The sequence below is a fragment of the Podarcis vaucheri genome, assembly GCF_965113315.1.
Source record: "Podarcis vaucheri genome assembly, chromosome: 6".
Taxonomy (NCBI): domain Eukaryota; kingdom Metazoa; phylum Chordata; class Lepidosauria; order Squamata; family Lacertidae; genus Podarcis; species Podarcis vaucheri.
Window position 1 is genome coordinate 86,653,717 of NC_138764.1, and position 12,142 is coordinate 86,665,858.

Sequence of the window (12,142 nt, forward strand, 5' to 3'; positions counted from 1 at the left end):
TTTAAGGAGGAAAACCGCTAAAAGGGGAAAGAATGAAGAAGCCCCTTCTCTTCTGGTGGTCTTCTGCTACAGACTGTAGTATTTATGACTATACTTTGCTTTGTGTGATTTTTGTGTGGGGCATAGGAACTGCTTTATACAGTCAGATCACTGATCCATCTAGATAAAAAAGTAAAGGTAAAGGACCCTTGGACGGTTGAGTCCAGTCAATAGCAACTATGAGGTTGCGTTGCTCATCTCACTTCAGGCCGAGGGAGCCAGTGTTTGTCCACAGACAGCTTTCCAGGTCATGTGGCCAGCATGACTAAACAGCTTCCGGCGCACTGTGACGGAAACTAGAGTGCACAGAAATGCCATTTACCTTCCCGCCACAGCGGTACCTATTTATCTACTTGCACTGGTGTGCTTTTGAACTGCTAGGTTGGCAGGAGCTAGGACAGAGCAATGGGAGCTCAACCTATCACAGGGATTCAAACTGCCAACCTTCTGATCGGCAAGCGCAAGAGGCTCAGTAGTTTAGACCACAGCGCCATCCATCTAGCTCCGTACTGACTACACTGATTGGAAGCAGCTCTCCAAGGTTTCAGGCAGAGGTCTGTCTCTGCCCTACCTGGATATGCCAGGGATTAAACCTGAGACCTTCTGCGTGAAAAGCACAGGTTCTTATCAGTAAGCATACAGCATTTTAAAACTTTCTATAACTGAGCATCATGTGCCATTTGGGTACCACCAGTGCTTACCAATAAGAATGCTCTCACGGGTGGGATCTTGTTCAGTTCCATCAAGAGCCTGAGTGCTTTTTCATGGTTGCTGCAATATTCCTCGTATACAAAGAACTTGTCTTTCTGCAAGGTGAGGAAGAAAAAAAGCACACGTAAATGAAAGGCATCCCATTTACCTTTTGCATTTTACTTCAAATTAGTACAAATCAAATTTCCTTTTAAATGTGTACAGATGACATACACTGGAAATTATGAGATATGAGCAAATAGTTGGATGTGTCATCTATTGCGTTTTGAAGTTCATGTTGTCCTGCAGCAAGGTTTCTGGGTTGACTTCTTAAATATTACACATTTCAGTGAAAAACTTCTCAGTGAAGATAGGTATGTTTTAAGACACTGCAATATTAGGGCCATGTGTTACAATAAACCCATTTTGCACATTGTTGCAGGTTGGCTTGTTTCATCCAAACCATAGTTAATGTTAGAAACAGTTTGTTGGCATGAATGATACAACAAGCTATGGCTAAATAAAAACAGAAGCAAACGCTTCCAAACATCTCCAACCAGCTATATGGGAAGAAAGGAGAAGGCATGCATGAGTCTAAACTGATTCACATTACACTAAACAAAGGTTCAGCATGATGTATGGAAATGGACAAAGGACAATCACAGGATGTAAATGAAAAAGAAAGAAAAAGGATGTGTAAGGGGTGGGAAACAAATTATTTTTATGCAGGCACAACGCACACATACACACAAAGTGAGACCCTCATAAATATATGCAAACTCTGTGAGAGATCCAGAGAAACGTAAGTGCATCTTAGTGCATCATACAGCCAAGATTCAAAGATGTTATGTGTACATGGGGCGGGGGGGGGGGACTACATGATCAGCTGCAGACACAGCCTTTTTGTTTTTGATGTAGCAGTTTCCAGCGCCAAAGAGACATGCCACAACTCACTATAAAATACGGCTTGCCTCTTTGTAGGTAGGAACAAATGAAGAAAAAATGAAGCTGCCTTCTGGGTTCGTTCTCTCTCTCTCTCTCTCTCTCTCTCTCTCTCTCTCTCTCTCTCATACACACACACACACAAATGTCTGAGATATAAACAGCTTACAAGCACACACTCAATTTTCTGGCTGAAATAAATTCTCTCTACATACTAACATCAAAAAGCGACTGCCATCGCTGTTACATGATGTACTTTCTGTGTCACAGTTCAAGTTGGCTACCCCACCCCCGCTGAATGAAGATCAGACATGCTAAGCCCGTTACAAAACACAGTCATCTGCAGATTGGCACAGAAAGTTTTTCAGACAAGCAGTAAAACCGTCTCCATGCCAGAATCAATCAGACATGGAATAACAAACCCTTCCATGGCTGACTGAGATGAGCAAGATAGCTAGCAATCATGCTAGGAGACTTTCAGTAGAAAAATCAAGAGGTCATCTCAGGTACTGAATATCCATCTAGTTCCTTGTCACCTGGCATTTGACTTTTATTTGTATGTTTTGTTTTATTGCATTTATATTGTGCCTTTCTTCCATCATGGAGCCCAAGGCAGCAGCGTACACATGGTTCCCAGGCAGCCACCATTCCAGGCACTCTGACCCAGACCTGCAAGGTGGTAATTTCATGTGACTTCAAGCCGTACACATCCTAGGACCTAAGTGTGCACATTCTTCAAACGTAGTAGTAGTAGTAGTAGTAGTAGTAGTAGTAAACCACCCTTCATTCAAAGATCTCAGGGCAGTTCTAATAATAATAATAATAATAATAATAATAATAATAATTTATTATGTATACCGCCTCCCCAGCCACTCTGGGTGGCTCCCAATCAAGTGTTAAAAACAATACAGCATTAAATATTAAAAACTTCCCTAAACAGGGCTGCCTTCAGATGTCTTTTAAAGATAAGATAGCTGCTTATTTCCTTCACATCTGAAGGGAGGGCGTTCCACAGTGTGGGCACCACTACCGAGAGGGCCCTCTGTCTGGTTCCCTGTAACCTCACTTCTCGCAATGAGGGAACCGCCAGAAGGCCCTCAGCACTGGATCTCAGTGTCCATGCTGAATGATGGGGATTTAGGGCTTTAAAGGTCAGCACCAACACTTTGAATTGTGCTTGGAAATGTACTGGTCGTCAATGCAGATCTCTCAGGACCGGTGTTATGTGGTCCCAGCAGCCACTCCCAGTCACCAGTCTAGCTGCTGCATTCTGGATTAATTGCAGTTTCCAGGTCACCTTCAAAGGTAGCCCCACGTAGAGCGCATTGCAGTAGTCCAAGCAGGAGATAACTAGAGCAGGCACCACTCTGGCAAGACAGTCTGCGGGCAAGTAGGGTCTCAGCCTGCGTACCAGATGGAGCTGGTAGACAGCCGCCCTGGACACAGAATTGACCTGCGCCTCCATGGACAGCTGTGAGTCCAAAATGACTCCCAGGCTGCGCACCTGGTCCTTCAGGGGCACAGTTGCCCCATTCAGGACCAGGGAGTCCTCCACACCAGCCCACCCCGTCTCCCAATGAATATAAAAGATAGAAGCGCAAATAGCTAAAGCAGAAGCAACAAAACAATACCGCCCCTCCCACAAGCACATTTAAAAGACCAACAGCCAAAGGCCTGGTTGAAGAGGAACATTTCCGCCTGGTGCCTAAAGATATATAATGAAGGCGCCAGGTGAGCCTCGCTGGGGAGAGTTTATATGGGGAGAGGCGGCCCTTGAGGTATTGCAGTCCTGAGCAGTTAATCCAGGGATGGGTAATTTGCGGCCCTCTACATGTGGTCCGACAGCTCCCATCATCATTAGTCATGCTGGCTGGGGCCGATGGGAGTTGGAATCCAACATACAAAGGTCCACACAGCTTTCCCATCCCTGGACTAGCGCAACATGGTGTTTCAAGGCAGCCAGATGGCACCCAGGAACCCATAAAAGGAGTCAACTTCCGCTGCAGTCAGTCCCCATCAGAAGTATGCCGTCTCTGAATCTGGACGTTTCATTTCGCCACGGACAAACTGATCTTTCATGAATTTGTCAAATCCCCTTTAAAGGCAGCAGACATCATTGCGCCTTGAGGCAGCAAATTCTGAAAGTAAACTACGTGGCTGCCTGACGTAGTACTTTCTTTTGTCTGTCCCGAAACGACTGCCAATCAATTTCATTAGAAGATCATACATTCCATGAACCGTGAATTCCTTTCCTGTTACCAAATGGAAGGGATCCGCTGTCTACAAAGAACAAGGCAGGATCCAGATAAGCAGCACTGGAGGCCACTAAAAAAGGGATGCTTTTGTTGTCCCTAAAGATTCTGTTTAGTATAATCTAATTACACCTTTGTTTTTGCCTCTTCATTTATCATTATTTAACATTGTTTCTCCATCCAATCACAACCACCAGGGGAAATAAAAGTATCAGCCACAAAAAGATTAAGGAAAGAAGCTGGAAAGCAGCAGGCTCTCGGGTCTTATCCTTTGCTACACTACACATCTGGAATTGCAGCTGCTTATTCAGTTTCAGGCAAATTTGAGCAGAAGGTTGCAGCAGTATAAAGGCAAAGTATCCTGGTGACCAGATGCAGGAAACTGTATGGCTTTGGGGCGGGGGGTGACGCAACAGAACAGGACAGTTTTTGTTCTTAAAATACCACTTCATGAAGTATAGAGAGAGACAACAGTTCAGCGGCAAGAGGGCTGCTTTTGTATGTATAGAGGCTGAAGGTTTCATTTCTGAGAATAGTAAAAAAAAAAGGGGGGGAGCTACCTTGACCAAAGCTATTTACAGAATTGGCAGTTTATTAAGAAGTGTATGTCAGCAGCTTTACTGATGAGTAAGACTGCAATGCCAGCTACGCTTACCTAGGCATAAAGGTAAAGGTAAAGGGACCCCTGACCATTAGGTCCAGTCGTGGCCGACTCTGGGGTTGTGGCGCTCATCTCGCTTTATTGGCCGAGGGAGCTGGTGTACAGCTTCCGGGTCATGTGGCCAGAATGACTAAGCCGCTTCTGGCGAACCAGAGCAGCGCACGGAAATGCCGTTTACCTTCCCGCCGGAGCAGTACCTATTTATCTACTTGCACTTTGACCTTGCTTTTGATCTGCTTGGTTGGCAGGAGCAGGGACCAAGCAACGGGAGCTCACTCCGTCGTGGGGATTCGAACCGCCGACCTTCTGCAGCCTAAAATATTGCTGAATAATATTCAGCTATAGGTGGAGAGGGGGATCAGGGACATTCTTGGTAGTGGCACCCGCTCTGTGGGATGCCCTCCCATCAGTTGGAGGTGGTATAATTCTGGATACTAGTGTCTGGAAACCAGAGGAGGGAAGGGTGCTCTCCTGCTTGGGTCCTGCTTCCAGGTTTCCCCCAGGCATCTGGGTGGCCACTGTGGGAACAGGATGCTAGACTAGATGGGCCAGTGGCCTGATCCAGTAGGACTCTCCTGATGAGCATTATCAAATGCAGGTTCAATCTCAGCCTAGCTAAGGACCCATCATCAAGGGCAACGTCTAGCTCTTCTTATGACTATGAGAACAAGAAGAAGAACCATGACTAGAAAGCTTTGGTCTGAACCAATGGGACTCGTCTTACGTTAACCCCAAATAACTCTTTAGACCAGGGGTGGGCAATACACAACCTGCAGGCGCTGTTAAAACTACAGCTTAATCCCTGATCATTGGCCATGTTAGGTGGGGCTGAACCTGCTAAGTCCCGGTCTCAGCACAGTCAAGTCCCAGAACTCCAGACACTTGCCCTATGCACATCTTCCGGGTATACTTATGAGTAGGGCACCGGGAAACTGGTTTTTTAAATATCATCCTTCAGCATCACTGAACTCTTTCCATTTGAGAAGAGGTGACACTGGGGCGACAGGACCCAATGTCGATTTGTCGATTGTGATTGCAGCTCTGTGGCTTTGGCAGCATTGTTAGAGGTTAAATTTAGACCATGACATCTCCTGGCAAAACTCAGCTCAATGTATTCAATAATTATATACACGCCAGAGGGTTTTCATCAAGACTTTCCCAGCTGCCCTTCATGCATAAGAGCCACAAGTATGAAAGCTATGCTTTCAAATTACCCGGTGCCTGAAGTGTTTAATTTCCTCTCTGGATGACATTGAGGTTCCTTCGCTGGATGAGGAAATTATCAGTTACATAATTGCAGGTGCTACCCCTGGAAATCTGAACCTGCACTTACCAAGTGTATCATGGTCACTAACCGTAGCTATCTAAAAACGGAATTTTTCTTATTCGGGAAATTCTCCCCCATTGATTTAGGGCCACTTCACATGTTGCCATATTTCCAAACAGGCTGGAGGAATTACAGGATCACATGTGAGCAGCTACAACAATCCTACTTACATGTGGGCAGCTCAATGCAGTGGGAGTCTATGGTGGCCACACAAGCCTGGTGCCTTAAAATGGCCTGCACAATTTACACATCTGTTGCATTATACATGGCCATCAAGGGCACGCAATATTTAATGCAATCTCAATCTTATCAACTGGATTGTGCTTTATAATTGTTCAGAAAGAGCATCCTGCAGAATGTCTTGAACAATGGGAAATATGCTTGCCAATTTATTTATGTTTCTGTCTGGCAGGGCTGCTTCTTAATGTGTGATTTTACCAACAGATTTCTTTGAATTTATCGCAAAGTGCTTTGGGGTTAAGAAGCATATCTGGGATGAAAGACAGTCTGGGGGGAAAGTAGACTAAATCCCCTAGGGCCAGAGAGATCCAATTTTAAAAGAAACTAGAGTTTTCCCTCTTTGGTCATTTGCTTTGAACCCCTGTGAGTGTGGTGTGGGTGTGTGGGAGGAGGAGGAGGAGGAGGAGGAGGAAGAAGAAGAAGAAGAAGAAGAAGAAGAAGAAGAAGAAGAAGAAGAAGAAGAAGACATGAGAAAGTACCTTATCAAAATGATACATTTGCAAATAAGCATTTTAGCTCATACTCACAAATTTTAAGAAAACTTCTCCCAGTTCATGCTGAGACTGAGGTTCTGGATGCAAACAATATTCCAGAGCCATCAGGAAGTCCTTGTGAACATCAAGTATATCTTCTATGTTGGAAAATAAAATCTGCAACATAAAGGAGTATCCATTAATAATAGCTAATGAGAAACATGATAGGGTCTTAAAATATTATTCTGATCTATCCATCCCAAACTATCTTTATTATCCTTACTATTTGATGGTGGTGGTGGTGGTGGTAGTGGTGGTGATGATATACAAGCCCAGTTGTGGCAACACACTAAACTGTACCTATTTAACTATGAATTGACAAATTATGGATTGTGATTGTTCAGCAAACCACAAACAGAAACCATAGTTTGCAGCGGGTCTAAAAACCATGGTTTGTGATAGCTATGGTTCATTGTTCAGTGTGGCATCTGAGTGGAGTTGCAGACCTTAAAACTCTTAACTGTCTGGACTCAGGGTACTTGAAAAATCACTTGTCCCCATAATCACCTGCCCAGCAGCTGAGATCATACTCAGAAGCCCTTTGTCAGGTGCCCTTGCAAAGCATAGCCTGATATTTCATCTGTTCTCTTATGCTTTATTATGGTTGTTTGCGTGTTTTGTTGTTTCTAAGTTGCTGTTTATCTTCCCTGAAAAAGTAGCACACAAGTCTTTTAAACAAATGCACAGGATGTAATTCAATGTCACACTATGACAAACATTTCATTCTGAGCAAGTATTGCAGCTTGCCAGACAGAACTATACTACTCTCCTCCTCCTGTCCACTATTCTGGAGTTTATCTAGACCTCCTGACCTGATCCCGACCCCCCACAAAAAGCCACTAAGACATGGGAGGAAATGAGACATCAATTTTCAAACTTAAAAGGCAAGCAGAGCTATGAGCTAGACTTCTTGGTAAAACAAACCATGGTTTTGAGTTTCCACATGTAAAGCTGGCAAACCATGGCTTGGAGCATTTTTTTCTGCTTTTGTTATTTATCCTTACAGTATTCATAAATTCAAAAATGCACCCCCTTCTTCATGCTACAGCAGCTCTGGAGGTGAAATCATGGTTGCCTCTCAATGCAGACATCCCAACAAACTAAAGTTAGCAATAAACCACGGTTTGCAAATCCATTTCATCCCATCATCTGAATCAGGGGTTGCCACCTGATCGCAAACAACCTTTTGTCAATTCAGCTTCCTTGAGCATGGTTTAGCAGGATGCATGATTTGAGCAACTGTCCTCTCTAATGCTACTGTTTGTAATATCTGCAATCCCCTTCTCAGCATGTACTGGGCCACAGAGCAGAGGTCAGCTATGTTAATGGGTTCTGATGGGCCTTAATTATCTGTCTGGCACGCACTGCCTTCTGTCTTATCCTCAGCTGCTTGCTTCCTGCTGAAGGTGATCCTCAATCCAGCCAGCTGTCTCAAAGCCAGAGATGGCTTTGTGTTTACCAGGGTGGTTTTAATGAGGAGTTAAAACCTGTTCTGATTGCCCTAGGGAAATCTAATTTGTCATCCTTTATGTCATTAGTATTGTAACTGCTGGGCAGCAGAGATCTGCACTAAGCATTTTGTTCGCTTGTTTCAGTTTCAGATTATGAAATAACCAAGGCAGAAGACAGAATATAGTGTTTGGTTGCCTATTTCAAAAGGCTATGTTCTGTCTGGCAAGCGACCACATTTATAGACCTCTGGGAGCAGGAAAAGATCCAACACGTTGAGATGTTCCTCCATCATCAAACCCATTCAGCACTCTCAGTTCTGTCCATGTTAATCATAAGAGCATTAGGGCGCAATAAAAGTCCTACTGGCCAATGATCTACCTAATCAAACATCCTGTGTCAAAGAGTGAACAGTCATATGTAGGTCACAAGCAGGGCACAAGAGTAACAGCCCCACACTATTTCTGCTATTAAGAGATACACTGCCTCTGAACACTGAGGTTCCATTTAGTGATCATGGGTAACACTCACTGATGGACTTATCCCCCAAGAATGTGAGAACTTGTGCGTTTAGTAACTGAACGAGGAGCAGAGAGATGCACTTTCAAATCTCTGCTCAGTTGTGAAGTTCACTGTGTGATCTTGAACCAATAGCCATCTTACAGCCTTAAAGCTACCTTAGAGGACTCTTCTGACAACAAAATGGGGACCTATGTGCATTGACCTAAAAATGTAGTGTGGAATTCAGTGTAGTGCCAAGTGCAGGTACGCACTCATGAAAGTCCTCATGCAGGACTTCCCGATTTTCTCTCCCTGGTCACCCCCTACACTGCTTTTTAAACCACTTTGAGGGGTGAGGGTTCCATCAAGCACTATAGAAATTTTATGAAATAAAAAAATAAACCTGTCCTGGTTGTTCCCCAAACCCTCCAGAGCAAATTTAGGGGGCACAAGGGGAAGGAGAGAGGTGGACAGTCCTGCTGCCTGAGTGGACCTCGTTCTATGCATGCAACAACTTACTTGAATCTCACCCATAATAAATAAATGGAGAGGGAAAGTATAGTCTCCTTGTAAAGCTATCTAAACTTGATGTTTCAAAAGGATAAACTAGATACAGAATGGCAGATTCAATAGTAAATATGTACAAAGTCATTAACAAAGAACTGGAACAAAGAATTCTGACTTTGGCAGTTTTGAAATTGGTTATGAAAACTGGGGAAGCAAATCTTGTGGTCGCAAAGCAGAGCTCACTGAAAATGTCAGCAATGAAAAAAGAAATAGCAATATTTTTCATCGGCCAAAGAGCAAGGGGATGGAGCCAAGTGTTAGATATGATGAAGAAAGGGGATTGAAACAGCAAGTTTCATAAATCCATTTGATAAGTCTATGATGCGGGGATATTTAAGGAGTACAGTGTACTTTGATTCGCTTCAAAGAAGATATTACAGACCTGGGAAAAAGATGTAGGAAAGGGCAACTGGGAGAAGAGAAGTTGCATTTGCCAAAAGGGCCAGCCCAAGACATTTTGCCACCTGAGACAAAAGTCAAGACAACAACACTGTCCCATTCTACATACAGAAGTCAACTGGACTGGTAGCTGATTATTATTTCAACACTGGCAAAGGGACAGCATCTTCTACTTCACTTGAGGTCAACAGGCTAGCTAGGAGTACAGAGGTATCTAAGAGCCCCCAGCAGGCATCACCTGAGGAGGATCCTCACTCTGCCTACCAGTAGATCTGCCCCTCCTTGCAAAACCTTTTGCAATTGAAGCACTAGCCAAAGGAGTGGGGAGAGGACCTTGGTAACCTTGTATGGAACTGCCAAGGTTAGCCTCTTGCTTCAATGACCAAGTAGTGATAAAGACCCTTTATTTTTACAAGAGCTTCTTAAATCCTCCCTGTGCTTCGGCAAAGGGATAAACCAAAAGCATCACTCTGCACCCACAAAGAAGCTTCAGGCAAAAATTGCATTCAATCAGTAGCAAACAGAAAATGAGCTGATGTAATATGTGATTGCGGTGACAGATATATTTAGCACCTTTGGAGGTGATAAATCATTTGGAATAAAAGCAATGGAAATAATATCCATTAGCATTTTATCATCTGCTGCATCTGCAGACCAGAAAAAAAAAGCTTCACCTGATGAACCTTTGCTTGTTCTCCAGGCAGCTGAATGAGGCCTGCAAGAAAAATGTTGCCCACCCGACCCAGATCTGACCCTAGAGAAAGAGCCATCAATGGCATGCACAGCTCCTCTCTCCAGGAGAGGAAGCAAGCATGAACTTCACTGGCTGCTGAGAAAAACAGCAACATTAGCAAATAGCAGCATCTAGGGTTGAAATCCCAAGAGAGTCTGTTTGTGCCTTTAAATTATGCACACTGAATTTTGCTGCAGTTCTCCCCTCCATTTCCCCCGGATCCTTTATTCTCCTCCCTAGTGAGTAGGACTCCAGGGGAGGGCACAGAGAAAGAGGATAGTTTTCCTCCCTCTCTTGTAGCACTAGAACTCATGAACCTGAATGCTAGAAGATTCAAGATAAACAAAACAAAGCACAATAGAACTTACTCCGACAGGAGGCAATGGTGGCCACCAACTTGGATGGCTTTAAAAGAGGACAAATACATGGAGAATAATGCTAGCAGTGGCTACCAGCTAGCCATGATGGCTGTGTTCCACCTCCACAATCAGAAGCCTTATGCAAGTCGCTGGAAAAAGCAGGTGGGAAGAGTGCTGGTACACTCATGTCTGACTTGCAGGCTTCCCACAGGCATCTGGTTGGCCACTGTGAGAACAGCATGCTTAACTCAATGGGTTCTTGTCCTGCACCTGCAGGACTGCGCTTATGTATGCTTCGTAGCATATGGTTAGAAGGGGCATACAACAGGATTGATGATCAAAAGAAGGAAACAAACCGCTACATATGTAGTCAGGATTCACATCTCCCAGCTTGGAAATGCAGGCTTCTAATTTTTTGGTCAAAGAAGAGTGAGTGTTATGACCTCTGAAATTCTTCTCCAGCTCAGGTTTTTAATCCAAGCAGAGATGAGTTCAACTCTTCTCCACAAGCCCCTGCACATTAGCATTCCTTCAAAAGCCATTCTACCTGCTCATTGACTGTATTTCCCAGGCATGTGGAGCTGCACACCAAGAAATGGAGGGCTGAGAGACCTCCCTTCCAAGTTGCCTTATTGCGATTTCTTAATGCCAGACTAGGAGGTGGGGGTGAGGGTTGGAGTCTCATAGTGGTAGGGTAACTGGATCCCGTTGCACCCTTAACGTGGAACACAATAGCATCAACATCAATTTGAATTGGCTGAGATCAAGCCAATAATTTTATCAATTTATCCAGAAATGGCTCATTCATCAGTAGAAACCCCAACACTTTGCCTACCAATTTAATATTGACAACTATAGGTGCATCCAGTTAGACCTTCCCATTGGTCCCTGGGAGCAAAGGTTTGCCTAGGGTTGCTACACATTATTACTATCATCATCATCATCATCACCATCATCATCCAGCCAGTTTTCAACAACTATGTAACAGGCAGAAAATAAGGTAAAGATTTCGCCGCTGTTGAATCCATCTCCATGCTAGGAAAAAAATTACCTGTTTCTTTCTACCTGCATCTTTCAAAGGTGAAAAATGCTTGTGCATTTAACATAACATGGAAGTCCTTCGTCAGCAGTGGCTAACAACTCACTGACCAGATGTATGCAAACCCAACCTCTTGCCATACTCTAAATCATTCACAAAGAGATTGGTAGTCTGAGAGACTTACCTTGATGTTGTCCTCTGTTATGTATTTTTCAGCTTTGTCCACAGCGCTCTGTCTAATTCGGTGGAGAAATGCCTATGGGGAACAAAAAGGGAAAAAGTGGGTTAGTGTCAAACAGATACTGGTGAATGGGATACTGTCCCACCAATCTCAGTCTGCCCTCAGCCAGCCCTCACCAACCTGCCTGCCTGCCTGCTTATACCCAGTGCTATTTTTCTAGAAAAAGAGGT

At 44.1% G+C, this 12,142-nt stretch overlaps 1 protein-coding gene across 1 annotated transcript in view; it reads right to left on the reverse strand.

Moving 5' to 3' along the window:
* PREX1 (phosphatidylinositol-3,4,5-trisphosphate dependent Rac exchange factor 1) overlaps window positions 1-12,142 on the reverse strand; it is a 232,807-nt gene that overhangs the window by 118,790 nt on the left and 101,875 nt on the right. Inside the window, exons 2-4 of the mRNA XM_082225791.1 lie at window positions 11,916-11,987; window positions 6,679-6,801; window positions 741-845 (exon numbers count right to left, since the gene is read on the reverse strand). Of these exons, the coding sequence (XP_082081917.1) occupies window positions 741-845; window positions 6,679-6,801; window positions 11,916-11,987 (300 nt within the window). The remainder of the gene's footprint in view (window positions 1-740; window positions 846-6,678; window positions 6,802-11,915; window positions 11,988-12,142) is intronic.